Here is a 23,060-nt window from a genome sequence, read left to right as displayed (position 1 = left end):
GAACTTATGTCCCCTCACACCTAAATGCACACCCTCTGATATTAGACATTTCAACCCTGGGAAGGAAAGATATTGTCTGTTTGCTCTATCTACACCTCTCATAATCCTATAAATCTCAACCAGATCTCATCTCAGTCTCTATCCCTCCAGAGAAAACAATCCAAGTGTGTGCAGCCTCTCTAAGGCACATGCTCTGTAATCCAGGCAGCATCCTGCACCCTCTCCAAAGTCCTGATAATGCTGGGACAGAGGAAGCAACCCTTCCTACAGTCTTTGGTTATCAGAATCCCGAGGCAACACGCTGTTTCTGCTAACAGAGATGCTGAAAGCCATTTATCATAACATCAAGTTCATTTGTCAGCAACTTCTTCTCTCTGCACCTTTAACTCCAGTTCTACAAGAACACCTGGCATAGACCTGGGCAATTAGGCAATATTCGCTCAACTTCTGTCTACCAACTCTTTGCGTCATGGTCTCAATATTTATTGCTTGTTTATTTATTATTATTTCTATCTTTTGGTAGTTACACAATTTGTTATCCTTTGTAAACATGGTCTTTCTGTTATGGTTATTATTCTATAGATTTATTGAGTATGCCGACAAGAAAATGAATCTGGGGGGTTGTATATGGTGACATATATGTGCTTTGATAATAACTTACTTTGAAATTTTAACTGTGTACTACTGCTAACCACCTCACAGCGTAGCAGTTAGTGTTACGCAGTGATCGCAGCGGAGATAGATAAATGCCCGAATTAGTCAACAGGTCGGGCAGCATCCAAACAGGAGTGAAAGTTCAGCTTGCAACTCCTACTGAGACATCATCAACCTTTTGGCACGGCACAGTAGCGAAGTGGTAGCTTAAAGCTCTTACGGTACTACCACTGTCTGTGAGGATTTTGTATGTTCTCTCTGTGACCGAATCGGTTTCCACCCACATTCCAAAGACATCCAGTTGCTTATGAGCATGATATGCTTTCGCCAGAAACACAGAGACACTTGCAGGCTGCCCAGCAGAATTTGGGCTGATTTGATGTGATGCACAATGACACATTTCAGTGTACTCAGCACTGTTTCAATGTACAATTGAAAAATAAAGCTAATTTTATCTTACCTTCATCTTAATAACCTCTCCTGGTTCCATCTATCACTTGCCAACCCCTACCCTTTCAGCACTTTACTTTATACTAGCTCTCTCCCCCTACACTATAAATCCTGTTGATCAGCGGGTCAGGCAAGCATCTGTGGACCAAATGCTGGTGACACACAGAAGTTAGCATCAGTGGAATGATCTTAACTCTGTTTCTCTCTCTACAGAAGCTGCCTGATGTGCTGAGCGTTTCCAATGCTTTGGTGTTTTTATTTCAAATATCCAGAATCTGCAGTTTGGTTTTACCCGAAGAGAGGGAGAATGAGTAAACCATATCCTATTTTTAAAAGGGAGCAAATTCAGAAATTGGAGGTGTAAAGCTACTTGGGAATCCTAGTGGAAGATTCCCTGCAGATTAACTTGTAGGTTGAGTCGGTGGCAAGGAAATGCTAATATGACACATTATGAGTTGTAGGTTAGACTGCCACGGTGTATTGTGAACAGCTTTGGGATTGTGAGCAGAAAGGATTGGAGAGGATACAGAGGAGGTTCACAAGAATGATCTGGGAAAGAAAGGGGTAACTTAGGAGGAACATTTTATTTCTTTGGTCCTGAACTCGTTGGAGTTTAGAAGAATGAAGGGGGATCTCATTGAAATATATCAGATACTAAAAGGACCAGATAGAGTGAATGTTTCCAGTATTATGGGAGTCTAAGACCAAAGGGCACAACCTCAGAACAGAAGGACGTGGCTTTAGAACAGAGATGAGGAGGAATTTCTTTAGCCAGAAAGGGGTGAATCTGTGGAATTCATTGCCACAGATGGCTGTGGAGGCCACGTTTTCGGGTATAATTTAAGGCAAAGATTGTAAATGTAAAAAATAAATCTCAGTCTGAACCTGAATAGAAGCTAGAACAACCCCTTAAGAATTGGGCATGGCTTGAATGTTGAACGTGGAACAGCATAGGATAAGAACAAGTCCTTCAGCCCACAATATCTGTGCTAAACATAAAGCCCAATTAAATTAAATCATTTTTGTCTGTACATAATCCATATCCCTCCACTCTGTGCATAGTTCATGTGTTTAACAGCTTTGTAAATACCACCATCATATCTGCCTCCACCACTATTGCTAGCATCTGCCTCAGCATGGACCACTCCGAGTAAAATATTTGCCCCACACATCTTCTTTAAACTTTCCTCCGCTCATTTCTCATCAGCACCCATCAAAGTCAAACTCCGTGTCACAGTGAATTTTCCAGCCTCTTACCACAGGTAACACTCACATTATATTTGTGATAAATATAAACATACATTGATAAAACCAAATACCAATGAGGGCTGAAGGAGCAGAGGTTGAGGAGAGCACCCTCTGCAGGAGCAGCTTACATTACCATGTGCAACAAACTGGAACAGAATATTTACTGTCCTGCTGAAGGGTCTTTGCCTGAAACACCTTTTCCATAGATGCTGCGTGGCCTGCTGAGTTCCTCCAGCATTTTGTGTGTGTTGCCAGAAGATAGAGAAGTTTGCTAAACTGTGGGATTGGTTGCAGCTGTACCAAATTCTACCCAGATCTACCTCTCTCGTGCGTACTTGAGGCAATTTACAGTGACCCATTAGCCTCCAGGGTGGCATGAGAGCATAATGTTAGCACAATGCTTTACAGTACAAGTGCTCTGGGTTCAATTCTCAATGCTGCCTGTAAGCAGTTTGTATGTTTTCCCTGTGACCAACAGTGTTTCCCCTGGGTGCTCTGGTTTCATTCCACAGTCCAAAGATGTTGGTAGGTTAATTGGTCATTGTAAATTGTCCTATGATTAAGCTAGGATGAAATTGGGATGTTGCTGGGTGGCGTGGCTCGAGGGGCTGGAAAGGCCTGTTCTGTGCTGCATCTCAATAATTAAATAAAATACAAAATAATTCAGCAAAATACTGTAATGGGAGAGAACAGACTGTGGGGAGACTTAGAAGGAAAATCCCATTTGTGTCTGAAGAAATCCCAAATACCTATCAAATAACTATGTTTTAAGTGTGATCAATGTTGTAATTTAGAAGAATGGAACAAATGATGAGTCCATGTCAACCACTGGGTCTGTACCAACCATCAACCACACGTTGGCACGATAGTGTTGCAGTTAGCGTAGCACCTCACAGCGCCAGCAGACCAGGTTGAATTCTTGCCAGTGCCTGTAAGGAGGTTCTCCCCGTGTCTGTGTGGGCTTCCTCTGGTGGCTCTCGTTTCCTCCCACATTCACTGATGTACGGGAAGTATGGTGACACTTGTGGGCTGCTGCCAACACATCCTTGGAATGTGTTGGACAGAAATTACAAATTTCACTCTTTGTTTCGATGTTCATGTGACAAATAAAGCTAATATTTCAATCTAGTCCATTTGCCCGAATCATATTAATACCCCATATTTGCTGTTTCCCTCCATCATTATCCCAGATCTCCTGCACACTTGAGGCAATTTACCCATTAAGACCCATTGGCCTACAAACCGAAGGGTCTTCGGGATGTAGGATGAAACTGGAGCACCAGGAGGAACTTCACAGTGTCACAATGAGAATGTGGAAACTCCATGCAGACAGCACATGAGGTTTGGATTGGACCCAGATCTCTGGTGCTGTGAGACAACATCTTGATGAGCTGCTCATTAATTAAGAAAAGTGAATTCCTTTGACATTGTACTTGCAAAATAGAAGGGAAATCGTTCATAGGTTAAGTAGGTGAGCAGAATGTTAATGGGATTGTAGTGATCACACTCTCTAATTCCTGTTGGGAATCCCTTGCTTAGTGGTATTGGCCCATGGCATAAAAAAGGTTGGGAACCACTGCTCTAATGCAATTGTCCCATTTCCAGGATTTAACAACCATATAAAAGATGGGTACACAGCAATCAAATGAGTACATGGGATATCATTACGTTCAACATAAATCTGAGAGTGGTCAGTGAAACCATGAGGGAGTGGCAGGGGAATGAGGGATAGAAGGAAGTTAAAGCCAAACACATTGATGAAAACTCAGTTATCATTCAAGAATTGATGGTTATCATTCATTAATGAAAGACATTGAATCCAGATTTTAGCAACATTTAAAAATTATTTGATTCATTTTTGGGATCTGGGTGTTGTTGTCAAAGATAACGTAATGACCCATTATAAATTACCCTTTAAAAAGTGGTGGAGAATGGCATTCTTGAGTCATTATAACGTTCTGGTGAAGGTACTCCCACAGTGCTGATGAGTCAGATCTAGGGTTCAGATCCAGTGATGGAGAAGGAGTGATTATACATTTACATGCATGCACCTCAGTGGGGAATCTGCAACTGATGGTGTTCCCATACACCTGCTGTCCTTATCTTTCCTGCTGGTAACATCAAAGTGCTGTCAAAGAGTAGCTTGTTTGAGGAAGTGCGGTGCGCATTAGAGATGGTATGCGTTGTAGCCACAGAGCTGCAGTGGAGGAAGTGAATGTACACGAGATGCCATTCAGACATATTGCTTTGTCTTGCATGGTGTTTTTCGCTGAATCAGGCTAGAGGAGCGTATCACATTGTAGTCTCGATGCGGACTTGGTACAAGGTGGAAAGGTTTTGGAGAGTCAGAGGTCAAAAAGTCATAGGTGAGGTGAATCACTCACTGCAGAATGCCATCTTAATAGAATATAGAAAATAGAATGGTACGGCACAGTACAGGTATTGTGCCAACTCTTTAAAATACTCCAAGGTCAATCTAAACCTTCCCTCCCACATAGCGCTTATTTTTTTCTTTCATCCATGTGCCTATCTAAGAGTCTCATAAATATCCATAATGTATCTTCTGGCCTTGTAAACACAAGAAATTCTACAGATACTTGAAATCCAGAGCAACACACAAGAAATGGTGGAGAAACTCAGCAGGTAAGGCAGCATCTATGGAGAGAAGTAAACAGTCAACGTAAGGGTCCTGGCTCGAAATGTCAACTGATTATTTCTTTCCATAGATGCTGCCTGATCTGCTGAGTTCCTCCAGCATTTCGTGTGACTTCTGATGACATATAGCTCATGGGATTTATATTAACTTTCTCATGCATGGTGTTGATGGTGGGATCTCTGCGATGGCAGGTCCATTGCATGTTAAAGGCAGGTTAGTAGATTCACACTTGTAGGAGAGAAGACTATCTCATGCAGCATTGTGAAGCCATTCAGGAAATTGTGCTTATGCCAGTCATTGGAGGCTCATTTTCCTCCATCTTTGTTTCCTTGTCAACTACACTCAGTGGCCGATTTAATAGGTACACCCATACACCTGCTCATTAATACAAATATCTAACCAGCCAATCATGTCGCAGCAACTCACTGCATAAAAGCATGTAGACATGGTTAAGAGGTTCAGTTGTTGTTCAGACCAAACATCAGAATGGGGGAAGAAATGTGATCTAAGTGACTTGGACCATGGAATGATGGTGCCACATGGTGTGGTTTGAGTATCTCAGAAACTGCTGATCTCCTGGGATTTTCACACACAACAATCTGTAAAGTTTACAGAGAATGGTGTGAAAAACAAAAAAAAAAACAGCCAGTGAGCAGCAGTTCTTTTGGCAAAAATGCCTTATTAATGAGAGAGGTGAGAGGAGGATGGCCAGGGTGGTTCAAGCTGACAGGAAGGCGACAGTAACTCAGATAATGGATTGCAGAAGATGGTCTCTGCACACACAACACGTCGAACCTGGAAGTAGATGAGCTACCGCAGAAGACCATGACTACTTAGTGACCACTGTGTGTATTGTTAAACATCAAATGCAAACAGGGCAGGGTGAACTTTTATGCACGAGAGATTCAGCGAATGCTGGAAATTCAGAGCGAAACGCACAAAATGCTGGAGGAACTCAGCAGGTCAGGCAGCTCCTAGGGAGAGGAATAAGCAGAATAAACAGTTGATACTTTGGGCTGAGGTCCTTCGTCAGGACTGGAAAGGAAGGAGAATGAAGCCGGAACAAGGTAGTGTGGGGAGGGGAGGGAGTGCAAGCTGGCAGGTGATGGATGAAGCTAGGTGAGGAGAAAGGTAGGTGGTGGGGTAGGGGGAATGGTGAGAAGCAGGGAGATGATAGGTAAAAAAAAATAACCTCTTCCTCTTTGTCAGAAAAAACAAAGGAGATGTTTATCATCTTCAGGAGAATTCACACCCCTCTTTATATTGGTGGCACAGCAATGGAAATTGTGAGCTGTTCCAAACTCCTGGGAGTGTACATCTTGCACAATCTCTCGTGGTCCTAGAACACATCATACACAATCAGGAATGCTCACCAATGCCTCTACTTTCTGAAAAGGCTGAAGAGAGCTGGTCTACGCACATCTATACTCTACAGATGCGTAACAGACAGCATCCTAACGGGCTGCATCACTGCACGGTGCGGAAGCTGCTCTGTGACGGACAGAAGGGCTCAACGCCTAGTCAAAACAGCCCAATACATCACCAGCACCGGCCTACCCACCGTCAAGGAGGTAATGCAGAAAGGTGCCGGAAAAGGGCCAGTAACATCAGGAAAGATCTCACCCGCCCTGCACCTGGACTGTTTGCCCTACTCCCATCAGAGAGGAGGCCATGTAGCATCCATACAGAACTACCACTCTCCGAAACAGTTACTTTCCCAAAATAGTAAGGCTAATCAACAGCTCTGTCCATTACTTTGACCCCACTTTATCATTTTCTGTCAGTCAGCTTCCTCTTGGACCTAGCATCACTTTATGTACATACAATCACTGTCCATAAGCTATCTTATGCATTTATGTTCATTGTGCTCCTAAACTTATTGTGGTTTTTCTTTTGGCGCTGCATCAGAGCCAGAATAACAAATATTTTGCTCTCCTTTACACTTTTGTACAGAAAATGACATTAAGCAATCTTTAATGTTGAAGAAGGAATCTGTTAGGAGAGGAGAGTGAACTAACCAAGAAAGGGAAAGAGCAGGGCACCAGAGTGAATTGAAAGGCAGGTGAAGGAAAAGAAGGGGTGAGAGGGGAGCCAGAATGGAGAATGGAACAAGATGAGGGAGGAGAGATTTCTAAAAATTTTATCAGTGAACTGTTATTTATGAGGATGAACCTGGAGGTGTAGAAATTCCTGTGGAGTGATTTCTCAACTGGAATACGTGCAGACATTGGAAAATGCACTAAGACTGCAAGTGGGATTATTCCAGTAGATGGAGACAAATACCGCCGTACACATTCAGAGAGATAAGAAATACAACGATGCAAAGTGCTGAACATACCACAAGAGGCTGGAAGGTAAAAGAAATAAAGTACCCAGAACAAAGACAGCCACCAAAGCGAGAGAACATTGCAAGATCAAGATAACAGGACAGACTCAATACTTAATCCAGCGCCAACGTGGGGATGTAAATGTGATTTCGATGCTGCATGACCTGCTGAATTCCTCCAGCATTCTGTGTGCATTGATGTAATTGTGAGATTCATTTATTTATTGAGATAGAGCACAGAACAGGCCCTTCCAGCTCTTCGACCCATGCCACCTGACAGCCCTCGATTTAACCCTAGCCTAATCATGGAACAATTTACAATGACCATTTAACCCACTAATTTGGACTGTGGGAGGAAACCTGAGCTGAGCTGGAGAAACCCAATGCATTTCACGGGGAGGACATACAGATTCCTTACAGACGATGTCGGAATCGAGCTCTGAACTCCGAAATCCCAAGCTATAAGAGCACTACACTAACTGCTATGGTACCATGTGGGATTTCAGCAACTACATAAAAAATAGGATTGCACGATCATCTCAGGCAGAATCAGTAAATATGACGCACAGTTGCTTCATGGGCCAGCACATCTGAGAAGGTACAGGGAGTGGCTCTTTCCTCAGCTCAGAAATGGAAAGCAAATCCACTGCCTGCAGAAAATACAGCTCATGACACACTTGGGTAATTGCGATTACAGCTTGATGAAGTCATAGATGATGTGCGAGTTGGTGCAATGGGGGCAAAACCAAGGCCATAAGGAAAGAGTTGAAATAGACAGAGGGAAATTACTTATTTACGTCTCAGTTGACATTGCACAGCAGAAGTCAGCATGCATAGATTCAAATCCCTGATCCTAAATGGATCACCGCCACAGTTCAAAGGGAAATAAGGAAGATAAAGGAGCTTCACTGGGAGATAAGAATGAGGAATGTGAACAGTATCAGAAATAACACACAAAAAAGATATTCAGTGGAGTAAATAGGGAATTGGAAACAGATGTATCTGTGAATGCTGACAGGTTTGAACAAACCTCCAGCCAGAGCCTCAAGGATTAAGTTAATACTTGAGGAATACATCTTAAAATAAGATTAACTTTATTTGTAACATGCACATCAAAACATACAGTGAAATGTATTGTTTGCATCGAATCAAATCAATGCAGATTGTGTTGGGCAGCTTACAAATGTCTCCATGCCTCCAGTGCTAACATAGCATGGCCACAACTCACTAACCCTAACCTGTGCATCTTTGCAATGTGGGAAGAAACTGGAGCACCCAGAGGAAACCCACGCAACCACAGGGAGAACGTACAAAATCCGTACAGACGTTGGCAGGAATTGAACCCCAATATTAGAGCTGGCGCTGTAAAGCATCGCGCTATCCATGACGCTACCATGCATCTCTGAAGTAGATTGGTCTACAGAGATGTACAGACCAACCTTTCTCTCGTCGTGACTATAGGAATAAATTGCTAATGTAATTAACAATAAACCAATTCTAATTCTCTGTAAGCTGCAGGGTCTCAACACAAACCATCATGTATTCATTCATCCTCCTCAGATGGTGCTTGACTTTTTGAATTACTAGTTACTCTAGCAGTGCATTTTAAACTTAGAACAGGCCCTTTGGCCCACAATGCTGTGCTGACCCTTCTAGCTGCTCCAGGATCAATCTAACCCTTCCCTTTCACATAGTCCTCTATTTTTCCCTCATCTAAGTGCCTATATAGGCATCTCTTAAATGCCCCTAATGTATCTGCCTCTACCACCACCTTGGTAAAAACCTACCTCTGACATCCCTCCCCTCTATAGACCTTAAAGTGATGCCCCCCTTGAATTAGCATTTCTGCACTGGGGAGAAGCTTCAATCTATGCCTCTTATCATCTTACACACCTTCAGAGTCTAGCATCCACCAATACTTATTTGTTTAGCGATATAGCACAGACTAGGCCCTTTTGGCCCTTCGAGCCACGCTGCCCCACCAACCCCCAACAAACCTGATTAACCCTAACCTAAACACAGGGCAATTTATAATGACCAATTACCCTACCCGATATGTCTTTGGACTGTGGGAGGAAATCAGAGCACCGGGGGGGGGGGGGGGGAACCCACTCTTTCCATGGGGAGGACCTACAGAGACTTCATGTAAGTGATGCCAGAATTGAACTCCGAACTCTGATGCCACGAGCTGTAATAGAGTTGCGCTAACTGCTACACTAGCATGGTGCCCAATCTCTTCTGTTAACAACTTCTGATATTAATACACCAGATTCTCAAAGTCAAAGTACATTTATGATCAAAGTTCATATATGTCATCATATACAACCCTGAAATTCATTTTCTTGCAAGCATTCACAGCAGAACAAAGAACTACAATAGAATCAATGAAAAACTACACACAAAGACTGACAAACAACCAATATGCAAAAGAAGTCAAACCATGCAAATACAAAAATAAATAAACAATTATCACCAAGAACTAGATAAATAATTGTGAGCTCCAGATATTTTTGAGTTTAATTTCAAGTTTATCCATCACTTAACCATATATACCCATGGATACAGCCAAATGAAACAGCCTTACTCCGGGGCCAAGATGTGAAACACAGTACGAACAGCCACACACAGCACAAGGCGCGTATAAGGTAGCAATCATATGTAAGATATCAGTAAATCAGAGTCACACAAAAAAACTATAGTCCAGGACTCTGAATCCATGAACGTTGCAGAAATCTGAAGCTGACCACACTACAGTGCGCCGTCTGCTGTGTGAACACGGGGTGGGGTGGGGGCAGCGCTGACTCTAGCTTGGACACTGCGCCATTCTGCCTCCGGTGGAGTGCGCAGGCTCCAATGTCTCTTTCCTGACACCATGACTTGAGATCTAGTCCTTGCTACTACCATGGCCACGCAGCTCCCCCGCCACCTACCCTTGCTAACCGCCAATAAATGAATGAATTGGCATTACAGCATTCTAAAGTGACAATATCCAACAGGGTCCTGCAAACACAAGAGAAGAGTCCAGGACAAGGACATCAGAATGCATTTCCCGGAATGGAAGAGATATCCTTGGATGTGCAGTGATGTTGAATTAACTGTTGACACTGAAAATGGATTTAGTGTCACCGGAATGGAAATTTGAGCATCAGATGCACAAAAAGATATCTGATACAGAAAAGTCCAGTCTCTCCAGTCTTTCACTGGGAAACTGAAGGAACCATTTGCCACCAGATAATGTGATGAAACCTTGGTGTGAAGAAACAGAAGTGGCTTCACATGAGGAAGACCTGTTTTGTCCAGATGTTTTGTTTTATAAGCATGCAAAGAAGAATATTACAAAAAAAATGCATGGACCAAAGTGACGTGGTCAAAAATCCATGGAGCTTGGTCAAATTCTGCTTTTTTTCAGGTGTTGAAAAGGTCCCTCAAAATGGCTGCTTCATTAACATTCAAAGATTCAAAGTACATTTGTTATCAAAGCACGTATGCAGTATACAACCGTTCAAAGAAAAGCATCAAACCCCCTCTCCCATGCAAAAAAAAATTGTGCAAACCCCAACAAGAGAGCAAGCAAAAACACAATATAAAATACAAAAACAAAAAGCATATTTCAGTTCAGTTCAGCTCAGTGTTCATTACCTGCAGACTGCCCCAATTCAAAAATCACCCAAAATAGGAGCAATAAAAGAGCAACCAGAACTGGATCACATCACCATAAACACATTAAAACTTCTGAGTAAACCTTGAATGTTGACCATAAGACATAGAAGCAGAATTAGGCCATTCAGCCCATCAGGTAGGTTCTACCATTCCATTATGGCTGCCTTATTTTGCCTCTTAGCCCCATTCTCCTCCATCTCCCCATAACCTTTGATGCTCTTATATAGGGAAGCAATTGCAGGAGGAGTGAGGCCCTTGTGGGGTGTCTACTGAGTTGAGTGCTTTAGCGAGCTGTGTTGGTGCCACTTTCGACCCTTCAGCACGTCAGTTTTAAAAGCTCAATACAAAATGGCCAAGTTTGTAAATGATAAGGAAGAACTTGAGAAGTAGAAACAGAGTTGGACGTATGGCCGCATATGACATTAAATATGATGCCTAATCAAGGGGCCAGCAAGATGGAGTAGTGGTTAGCGCATTCACGTTACAATACCAGATGTTAGATCAGGGTTCGATTCCTGCTGCTGCCTGTAAGGAGTTTGTACATCCTTTCCATGATCGTGTGAGTTTCCTCCGAATGCTTTGGTTTCCTCCCACATTACAGAGGTGTATTGTTAGGATTAGTGAGTTGTGAGAAGGTAATGGATGTTGGGGGTGGAAGACTGGCAATGCTTGAGAACTGCCCCCAACACATCGCAAGCAAAGATGCAAATGCTGCATTTCTCTGTATGTTCTGATGTTATGATGTACAAATAAAGCTTATTTTTAAATCTTAATGTACCTTGTCCTTTTCTCACCTGATACCTTTAGTGTCGTTATACCTGTCATTCTCAGTCTTGAAAATACTTTGAATATTTTCATTTCCCTGAGACAGTAAATTCCAATACTCCAATCCCTTCTCTGTTACCAAGTTAAGAAATGTTTCCACTATTCCTAATTAACTAACCCATCTACTGAGTGCTCGCCCCTGGTTCTACACTTCTGAGGCAGGGAAATAACGGTTAAGCTCTCACACCATGAATATTAGGGTTTAGAAAGCCCAACCTTCTCATTAATAATAATAATGATAGGGATGTCAAGAATAATAATAGGAATGTCAAGAAGAAAATTGCCAATACTGGCCACTTCCCAGCCAGAGAGAAATAGATTGCCTTATGTTGAGAAAATGTGGTGGCAATTCTTTACAGCAAGGCTCAACAGCAGAAGGTGATAGATGCTAGAAATCTGAAAATTTGCTGTAAATACTGGTCAGGCAGTTATGTTCTGGATGATTGGTCATTAACTTGAAACATTGACTCTACTTGTCCCTCTCTCCATTTCTCTCTTTCTTTCTGCGTGTTTCTCTTTGTTTCTTTCTATGTCTCTCTGTCTGTTTCTTTCTGTCTGTCTCTCTCTTTCACTGTTTCCTTCTGTCTTTCTTTCTCTCTCTCTCTCGTTTCCTTGCCTGTGTTTCTGTGAGTCTCTTTGTGTGTGTGTGTGTGTGTGTGTGTGTGTGTGTGTGTGTGTGTGTGTGTGTGTGTGTGTGTGTGTGTGTGTGTGTGTGTGTGTGGTCCCTCTCTCTTTCCCTCTATTTATTTCTCTGTGTCTGGGTGTGTGCGTGTCTCCCTTTGTTTTTTCTCTGTCTGTCTCTCTCACTCTGTTTCTTTCTATGTGTGCGTGTCTCTTTCTCCCTGCTTTTTTCTGTGTATGTCTCTCTCTCTCTCTCTTTCACTGTGTGTGTCTCTCAGTTTCGTTCTATCTGTATGTCTGTTTCTTTCTTTGTATTTATGTGTCTCTGACTTACTGTTTCTTTGTGTGTGTGTATGTGTGTGTGTATGTCTCTCTTACTCTGGTTCTTTCTCTGTCTATCCCTCTCTCTCTGTTTCTTTCTGTGTGTGTGTGTCTGTTTCTTTCTCTGTCTATCTCTCTCTCTGTTTATTTCTGTCTCTGTTTCTTCGTGTGTGTGTGTGCGCGCGCGCGCGCGTGTGGGGCTCCCTCTCTCTGTTCCTTTCTCTATGTACTTGTGTCTCCCTGTCTTTGTTTTTTTCTGTGTGTGTATCTCTTTCTCTCTCTCTCTCTCTCTCTCTCTCTCTCTCTCTGTTTTGTTCTTTGTGTGTGTCTCTCTTCTGTCTTTGCTTCTTTCACTGTGTCTCTCCATCTCACTGTCTCTCCCTCTGTCTCCGTTGTAGACTTCCCAATTTCCAGAATATTTTCTAGTTTATTATTTGGCTGAATTGTGATCATCACACACTGTGAGGAAGCTCTATAACTGAATTATTTGCCACCTCAAAAAGAAGGTGTAGAGAAGAATGAGTCCAGGGTTTAAGCAGCAACATCACTGGCTCTGTTCAAATTCCATTTGTACAGCAGTTAATGAACTTGGAAATATCCCTAACCTGATATGGTGATGAGGACGTTCAGTCCCTCCAGTACATCCATTTGCTGGAAGCGTCTGCGGCTGATGAGTGAGTAAACCTTGCCTTGTCCACTTCTATCCAGTAACCAGAGTCCATTCTCAGTGCCCACCAGCAGATTAACTCCTGCAAAGATCACACACAGTTTATTACAGTATTTTACCCCATAGTTTCTCCACAACTTGTTTGGAAAAGAATTTCAATAAACAAGTAGAGCAAAATAACATGGAGAACAAGAGCCTCAAACTTGGAGCAAGGAAACAAACGGCTGACAAATTTAGCAGGTCAGGTAGCATTTACTGAGGAAAATGGAGAGGCAGCGTTTTAGGTCAAAGCCCTTCATCTCATCTGAAGGACAGTAGAGAGGTAGCCAATATAAAGAGGTGAGGGGGAGGGATGTTGCAAGAGCTGGTGAGTGATTGGATGATCCAGGTGATTGGCAATCGGATGTGGTCAGAGGAGGGAGGTGGCAAAAGGCAGCAGATGATGGAATCTGAGAGGAAAGGAAGATGGCACATGGAACCAAATAAGGGTGATGAAGTGGGCCGAAGGGGACAGTATGGTGATAGGATCCATTGGGAGGAGTTGATTGGTTATATCAATGTGTTATATAAAGTATAGAAAGGACTAAGAATTAAACAGTACTATACAAAAGTCGTAAGGCACATGTAAAAAATTCTGTAAAACAAAGATGCCTTGAAAAATAAGGACCTGTAAAGTTTCTACATATCCAAAAAACTATAAAGAATAGTAAACAGTAAAAAATATTAAATCAAATCAATATTTGGTGTGACTACCCTTTGCCTTTAAAACTGCATCAATTCTCGCAGGTACACTGTTGTGCATTTTTATAAGAAAGTTGCCAGGTAGGTTGTTCCAAGCATCTTGGAAAACTTGCCACAGATTCTGTGGACTTTGGCTGTCTCGCATGCTTCTGTCTCTCCAGGTTGTCCCAGACAGTCTCAATGATTTTGAGATCAGGGCTCAGTGGAGGCCATATCATCTGAAACAGTATAAAAGATCTAGGGTGCCTAAGACTTTTGCACAGTACTGTATGTCATCAGAGGTTGTAATATTTCCTTGATGTTCCTAAGTGCCCAATTCATGTTAGATCTCTTATTATGTGAACCAGCTATGGTAGACACATACACATCACTCAAGGCTGAGTACCTATCCTTCTCCTTCTTTTCGTATTTCTGAATGTTTAAGCAAGATGTAAACCTTCATCTTTTCTTTCCTTTCAGTCATGTGGATTGTTTTTATTGGAGAGTAGGAGAATGAGGGTTGATCGTACACAGTTGTATATCGTCATGAGGGACATAGAGAGAGCCAATGAACAGTCTTTTTCCGAGGGCAGGAGAATCAAGAAGTAGAGGGCACAGGTTTAAAGCGAGAAGGAGGAAATTTCACAAGAATCTGAAGGGCAACTGTTTCACCTAGAGAGTGGTCAGTAAATGGAATGAGCTGTCAATGGAAGGGGTCGAGGCAGGTGCATTAACAATATTTAAAAGGCATTCGGACAGGCACGTGAATAGGAAAGGATTAAGGGGGATATGGGCCAAACACAGGCAAATGAAACCACTGTATATGGCAATCTTGGTTGGCAAGAGCCAGTTGGTCAGATTCCATGGGCATGACTCTATGTCATTGAAGTAATAGTTCATATAAACTGCTTCAAGCACAATAAACTGCCATTCTGATGGGGTTGAAAATCAGCCTGAGCTTTGTTTTCAAATTCACTTCAGCATTTATCACAGTCTTAATTCATCAGTGAAACAAGTGTCAGTGAATATTCAATAAACACATTCTCATGGTTATGATTCATTAAACTTGTGTTAGGGAGTATTCTGGAGTTATGTGAACATAGATATTGATTCAAACAAGAACTAGTCTTCAGTTCTAATTGTGAATTGCAAGCAGTGAATTGAAGTTAAAAGCACAGGCCAGCCCCCAGGCTAAGAGATATGGTTTGTTAAATAGTGAATGGGAGATATTTGCACCTGCAGCAGCCAGGCGTGAAATCAATGGGGCTGTGTTAATTGGCCTGCACCTCTCCAAGTAACTATGGGCTTAAAGTGATTTGCACCATTGTAAACAAGTTCAGGGAAGTGTCCCAGCAAAGTTATCACACACTGTAGACATGCAATTGAAAGGAAGTTAAAGTTCTGAAGTAAATAATGTCATTGTAACTATTGAAATTGTATTGAATCACCTATTGATATTAAGGGTATAAAAATGTGAGAAAATATAAAACATAAAACTTTTCAGTTTGTGAGAGTCTACTGAGAGGACCTTCATACGAATGCTTGCTTGTTTGATGAATAAAGACTTCAATATCCCAGATCCAGTGTCTCTGCAGTGACATTGATCACAGCCACAACAACTTGCACCCAGAATCCTCAACCTCTGACGTAAAATGTTGTGTACTTCTCCAAGCGTAGAATCCCATGCCTCATTTGCTTATCACACGTTTGCTAGTGATGTGTTCATTTATTAAGCCTTGATAGTTATAAACCATTTTTAAAAGATTGGTTTTATTTGTCACATGCAGTGAGGATTGCGTTGAGGCAGCCCACAAGTCTTGCCGTGCTTCTGGTGCATCATAATGCACCCACAAATCTCTATCATGAATGCCTTTGGAAGATGGAGATAACCAGAGCACCCAGAGGAAACCTGTGAGATCATGGGGAGAGCTAACACCTTACAAGCAGCAAGGGGAATTGAAGCCCTATCAGTAACTGCTGGCATTGTAAAGTGATGGTGCTTACCACGTTGCTACCAACCACCCTTATTATGATTCTGTTTACAATACATTTGGTAGATAGTCTAAAATTAGAACTGTAAGATTTGAATTTCCTAAATTGGGCAGCTTTTTATGAAATTTGCAAGAATATGCATATATTCAATATTTGTGCTATATACATAGGCAACTCCACAGAAAGCTGCATTGCTCCTTTTTTGCGATGTAAGTAACAATGATCAAACTGTGGTGCAATTTCCAATTTTGTCAGTGGTTTAAGTCTTTCCCTCTACTCTTTTACATAAACTCACCGACCCATGGTAGCTGAACTCCATTTCTGGAGTTCATTGCCACTATGAAACATTCATGTTTTTTCAAGATTCAAGTGTATTTGTCACGAGGACATTGAAATATACAGTGAAATACGTCACTTGCATTAACAACCAACACACCCGAGGGTGTGCTGGGGATGGCCCAAATTGTTGCCGGACATTCCAGCGACAACATACCATGCCTGCAATGTTCAGCAGAACAGCACCGAACACAATAAGGAACAAAACACTAACAGAAAAACTAGCCCTGTTCCTCCTTCCTACCCATGCACTAACCCAGTCCTCTAACCTGAAGACAGTCTGTACACTTTGACCTCCAGCTTACAGTGGACCTGGATTCTGACTCGGATTCAGATGCAGACTATGGGCCTTTGACTACCCTATTGCTGAAATGATGCACTGAGGCTTAACACCCCTCTATGTCCCCAAAGACATTCCCATGAACCCTAAAAAACCCCACTAAAAGCAACTAAAACTGAGCCTCGACCTCAATGAAGGCTGCAGCCCAGTGCCATCTTGAGCATGTTTCCCACCATGTTTTTTTTGATGAGGCAGAATCCATCATTAAGAGTCTTTAAGCATTGCCTGGAATTATAGTGTATGGTCAGAAACAACAGCAGCAAGCAAAAAGCAAAGTAAAGTCTGAGGAAATTGTACAGTGATTGAAGAGAAGAAACTAAAAGGGCTCATTGATAAGGACAAGTAAGTGGTAGTTAAGCAATTCACCAAAGAAATAGCCCAGGGATAATGAGGGAAATGGCTCCACTTCTGCGCTGTGACATTCCTGAATTTTGTGGAGCTGCAGAAACCCTTCTTCAAAATTTATTCTCCAAATCATTTGATTTTCTTGTCACGGCACAGTGCTCAAGGAACATGGAGAGCACCAAACCACGGAGAGCTGAAACAAGGCCTCGATAATCACATTTACATAAACTCGCATTAACAAAACATAATCCAATTGAAGGCCTCCAGGGAATGCCAGAATAATGGGATGATTCTTCTGCAGTTGATTTAACTACATTTATTCTTCTTTACAACTGAAATCAAACACTAAATTACTTGAACGAGTCTCTCTAACACGAACACCATCAACCTATACACAGTGGCCACTTTATTAGGCATGGGAAGTACCTGATAAAATGGTCACTGAGTGTATATTAAGCTTTAGAAGAATAGAATACATCCCATGCAAGTGAAACCAGGTATTATCTGGATGATGGAACAGATGGCACTGTGGCCAAACTTGCAAACAATATCAAAGTAGGTGGAGAAGTGATAATGTCGTGAAGGCAGAAATTCTGCAGAAGGCCACGGACAAGTTGGGAGAATGGACAAAGAACTGGCAGATAGAAGGCAGTGTAGGGAAAAGTGGTTTATACACCTCAGTTGGAAGAATGAAGATGTAGATTAATTTTTAAATGGGGAAACAATTCAGAAATCAAAGGTGCAAAAGGACGTGGAGCCCTGGCTCAGGATTCCCTGATGATTAACTTGCAGGGCGAGTCAGAAGTAAAGAAACTGCAAGGTTAGCATTCATTTCAAGAGGACCAGAATATAAAAGCAAGGATGTAATGCTGCAGCTTTACATGGTATTGATCAGACAACATTTGGAATATTGAGAGCAGTTTTTGAGCTCAAATCTAATGCGATAATGAATCTTAGTAATTATCTGTCTTAGGGAGCTGTGACGGTTCAGTCACTGAAGATAGGGATTAACTTAATTTTTGATACTCAGAGGACAAGGGGTTGATTTCTGAATTTAGAATCATGATATTAGAACTAAAGCAGTACAGCACTGGATAGACAACTCTGCTCACAATATTGTGCAGATCTTAATGCCAATTTATATTAATTGTCCTTTTTCTGTGTCTCATCCATATCTCTCCATTACCTTCATTTATATATATATCTAACTAAAAGCCTCAAACCACCAAACAGCCTCCTTCCACTACCATCCCTGGTAACCCATACCAGGCACTTATCATACTCGGCCTAAAAATTTTCCCCCCTCACTCTGTCATTATACTTTCCTCCTCAAACCTCAAAAGGATGTTCTCTGGTGTTGGACACTCAAACCCTGGGGAAAAGATTCTGACTGACTACTATATTCATGTCTCTCATAATTCAACAAAAATCCTTCATACCTTTATCACATCTCCCCTCAGCCTCTGACGTAGGGAGAACAACCCAATCCCCTCAAATTCTGGTGCTCCAGGGAGAAAAACCCAAGTTTGCCCAACTTCTCCTGATTACTAAGACCCTCTCATCCAGGCAGCACCCTCTAAAAATTCTGGAGCCTCTTCACAATATCCACAAATCCTTCCTATAATCGTGCTGAATGATGGAAACTCAAGGAGCTAACTGTCACTAATTTTTGCTCCTAGCTGTTGAGAATATTAGAGTATAGGAACACGAGCTGGCAAATTGGCCCTGCGAGCCCACCAAGATTTTCATTGTCGATCATAGCTTATTTCACCTCTCCTCTGCCAGTTCCTTTTACCCTAAATTCCCTGGTCTTTCAACAATATTAACTTCTTTTTCAACACCCTCAAATGATCTAACTTCCTCAACCTTATGGGGCAGAGCTTCGCCACTCACAGGCAAAGAAGTTCTCAAGAAGGACTCAAGAACTCAAGTTTGAAGAACTCAAGAAGTTCTTAGTAAGTTCTTATGGTTTGATAGTATCCTGACCAGCAGCATCACCATCTGGTATGGGAATTGCAATGCATCAGATTGTGAGGCCCTGCAATGGATAATTAAGGACTGCTGAAAACATCTTTGAGGCCTCATTCCCACTCCCCCTCCCATTCAGGACAATTCAGAAGTGCTGCATATGCAGTGCTTGCAGCATTGTTAAAGAACCCCCCCATCCTTCCAATAATCCAGAGGTTCCCAACCAGGGTTCCACAGACCTCATGGTTAACGGTAAGAGTCCATGGCATTGAAAACATCAGGAACCCTTGCCTTTGACCTCCTGTTGCAGGCAGAAGGTACTGCAGCATAAGAACCAGAATTGTCAGGCTGGGTAACAGCTTCCCCACCTCCCAACCCAAGGCTGTTAGAATTCTTAACACCCTGCTGCCACCCAGAACACACGTACACTCTGTCTGAATGTCCTGTCGCCTCCTTCCGCACTAATTCACAGACACACTCTCATCCTGGTCTGGTCACTTTGCATCTCTTATTGCTGCTGTGTTACATATTTATACGACTGCTTGTTTCCATAGAATAGCGCCAGTAACATTATGCTGTCTTGCATAAAAATGCACCTCACACTTTATGTCAACCTGTCAATCTTCAGGCCATGTCACTCAGGGACTTGTGCTGATATTCTGTGACTGTATGTTCTGGATCATAACTATATGTGCTGTGTGTGATGATATGTATTGTATTTTTTTGTGCCTTGGTCTCAGAGGACTGATGTTTCATTTAGCTGTATACATGTGTATGTATGGTTGAATGACAATAAGCTTGAACTTGGAGTGTCAGCAAAATCTTACCCCATAAAGCAGCACACAGTATCTCTGCGTTAAATTTCTTCTTGTACTTGCGGATTTCTGGCGTATCACTCTGCGGCCGTATATTGGTTGGATTGACATTTACAACCGACCCTTTTCTTGTACTGTCTCTTTGAAGGGGCTCGCATTTACCACTACCTGAATAGGACACAGACAGGGTTAAGTTTAATTTGACTGATATGCACGAGAGAGTCTGCTGATGCTGGAAATCTAAAGCAACAGACACAGAATGCTGGAGGAATTCAGCAGGTCAGGCAACATCTCTGGAAATGAATAGGTAGTTGATGTTCTGGGCCGAGACCCTTCTTCAGGATTGAGAGGGAAAGGGAAAGATACCAGACTGAAAAGGTAGGGGGGGGGGGGGTAAGAGGCCAACTGGAAGGTGAATAGATGAAGCCAAGTGGGTGGCAAAGGTCAAGGGCTGAAGAAGAAGGAATCTGATGGCAGAGAAGAGTGGACTACAGGAGAAAGGGAAGGAAGAGGGGACCCAGGTGGAAGTAATAAGCAGGTGAGAAAAGGTAAAAGGGCAGCGTGGGGAATGGAGGAAGTGGGAAGGGCAAATTAGTTTACTGGCAGGAGAAATCGATATTCATGCCATCAGGTTGGAGGCTACCCAGACAAAATATAAGGTGTTGCTCCTCCATCCTGAAGGTGGCCTCATCTTGGCACAAAAGGTACAACATGTCAGTTATTCGACTGAGACTGCATTTAACAGTGCATTGCTGCATTGCTGATCTGTACCTGGTGTTCCTGTAGGACTGGACGGAGATATTTGTAGGAGTCTGGGGTCGATAAATGACGTGAACGAAGAAGATGATGAAGAACTACCTTTGGCTGGTGGACTCTCCACCATCTGACCCTGGAAACAAGAAGACATGAAGCCTAAGCCAACCCTTTATAAAAGAGTTCCAATGGTCAGAATCAGGTTTATTATCACTGACGTTTGTTGTGAAATGTGTCACTTTGGGGCAGAAGAACAGTGCAATACATAAAATTACTACAAGTTACAATATAAAATATATAAAACATAAATATGTAACACAAGAGATTCTGCAGATGCTGGAAACCCAGAATAACACACACGAGAAGCTGGAGGAACTCAGTCAGCACTCAGTGATCAGGGTTTAATTCCTGCTTTTTTTCTGAAAGGAGTTCGTCTGTCCTCCCCATGGCCATGTGGGTTTCCTCCCAGTGCTCCAGTTTCCTTCCACATTCCAAATACATAATGCCAGTAAGTTGTCGGCATGCTATGTTAGTGCTGGAAGCATGGTGACACTTGTGGGCTGTGGCAGCATGCTTCCAGGCTGGCTGTTGATGCGTTTCACTGCATGTTTCAATATACATGTGACAAGTAGCTAATCTATCCATAATGGTTCTGTTCATTGCCTGAGTTAGAATGTTGTGGCTCACACCGATCTTGGACAAAAACCTACGATCAGCTGAAGGAATGCTGCAATATTGGAGACACTGTCTTTTAGATAAATAAAGGCCTTGCCTGACTTCTAAGGTGGGACTTCCCATGGTGTTAAAATAAAGAATAATCCCTGCATTTTGCCTGCTTTTTCACTTGGCCAGTTCTGCACCGAATTGTTCACATTTCCCTATATAAATATCAGTACAGTCAGAATTTCCATGTGAATATAAGCATTCCAGAAATTTCCTAACTACTCAGAGATGCAACAATTCTGCAGACATTTTGCTGGAATATTTATTCAAGGAACCTGTGCCAAAGTGGATCTGGCAATGGGAATTTTCCATTGCTGATTTCAGTGAAGTGAGGTACTCGCAATGAATTAAATGAAGTGTCGGTATTCTTTAGATCTTTTTGATTGGGTGAGTTTGGAAGTTGTAAGACATATTTTATTTTCCTTTGAAACAACCTTTTCATTGATTGATTAACTTTTAACAGTAATATAACATTTTTGAATCTTTGTGGAATTAGAAGCATTTAAGGTATTTGATGGCTGACAGCTGGCAAAGCTGGAGTTGAGGATTAGTTAACATTCTTTGGATGTTTTTTCTGTGACAGGATTTATAAGGAAGGAGTTCCAAGATTTAGATCTGATGACAATAAAGTACACTTATCGATTGATTCAGCAATGTTCACTTTTGGCTATAACGCCAATGACTCTTTGGTCTACTTTTCTGTGTTTTATGAAACTATATTTTGCCATAATGAATAGTGCCTCACTCTCTGTATATAACACATTGTATCAATATTGCTGTGGTGCATTTTGTACAGCCCTTTTTGATTTACAAAATATTGCTGAACTAGAAGTTTTTCAGGAGTTCATCACTTCTGTGGCTCAGGGAACAGCAGTGAAGGTTATATATTTCTTCTCAGAAGATCATCACCTTGTGGCAATGCAGAGGCTTCTGAGTTCCTGAGATCCCAAGAGTGACGCTGTTGGACCCAACTCCTGCTGCAGTCATCCATGATGGTAAGGTCAAGGGGAGGTTTCAAGCATTGCCCAATCCAACTGAGAACTCAACGGAGGATCTGGTGAAAGATGACGGCACATCACAACAGCAGCGAAGGCGGAGGAGGCTGCAGCAATGAAGGGTCCTCAATTGTCAGCAGTGCACTGGTCCCTGGCTCCAATCTGTCAAGGACTGTGAGATAGATGCCTGTGCAACAGCCTTCCCACATTAAACAAAGACATGCACAGGTGTACTCTATTAAGGGAATATTAACGAGAGCATCGTACTCGACTCAAATGATTGCACTACCATTTCCAAGTAAAGATGGTTGTGCATCATGAAGTGCTCTGTACTGCAGACTCACTGCTAGAGTGGGACTCACTACCCTCTACTACTGAGAATGCAACCCTCATTATTTTTGGTTCAGGTTCATAATGCACAATTTAAACCCACATCCTTCTGACTCAGGCAAATTACTGAGCAATACTTGTCACTCTGTGTCGAATTAACTCTGGAATAAGCTCAAAGGGGATGTGAGAAAACGTGAATAGAGGTGAATGGAGTGGTTCACCATTGTCAACAAAGTGTTGAGCATTGGTGCATGTCAACCTACTCCCTGCAGTGGCCTCATGGCTTTAGCACAATTCCTAAGGTCCTCCTAGCCT

General features: G+C 42.2%; 1 protein-coding gene across 2 annotated transcripts in view; it reads right to left on the bottom strand.

Moving 5' to 3' along the window:
• Positions 1 to 23,060, bottom strand: part of LOC140734170 (mitogen-activated protein kinase kinase kinase kinase 4) — a 321,905-nt gene that overhangs the window by 71,592 nt on the left and 227,253 nt on the right. For both annotated transcript variants that reach the window (XM_073057807.1, XM_073057808.1), the window contains 3 exons: positions 20,716 to 20,833; positions 19,957 to 20,112; positions 13,367 to 13,510 (listed from right to left, as the gene is read on the bottom strand). In XM_073057807.1, the coding sequence (XP_072913908.1) occupies positions 13,367 to 13,510; positions 19,957 to 20,112; positions 20,716 to 20,833 (418 nt within the window). The remainder of the gene's footprint in view (positions 1 to 13,366; positions 13,511 to 19,956; positions 20,113 to 20,715; positions 20,834 to 23,060) is intronic.

The sequence above is a fragment of the Hemitrygon akajei genome, chromosome 10, assembly GCF_048418815.1.
Source record: "Hemitrygon akajei chromosome 10, sHemAka1.3, whole genome shotgun sequence".
Lineage (NCBI taxonomy): Eukaryota > Metazoa > Chordata > Chondrichthyes > Myliobatiformes > Dasyatidae > Hemitrygon > Hemitrygon akajei.
This window is presented reverse-complemented; position numbering and strand designations above follow the sequence as displayed.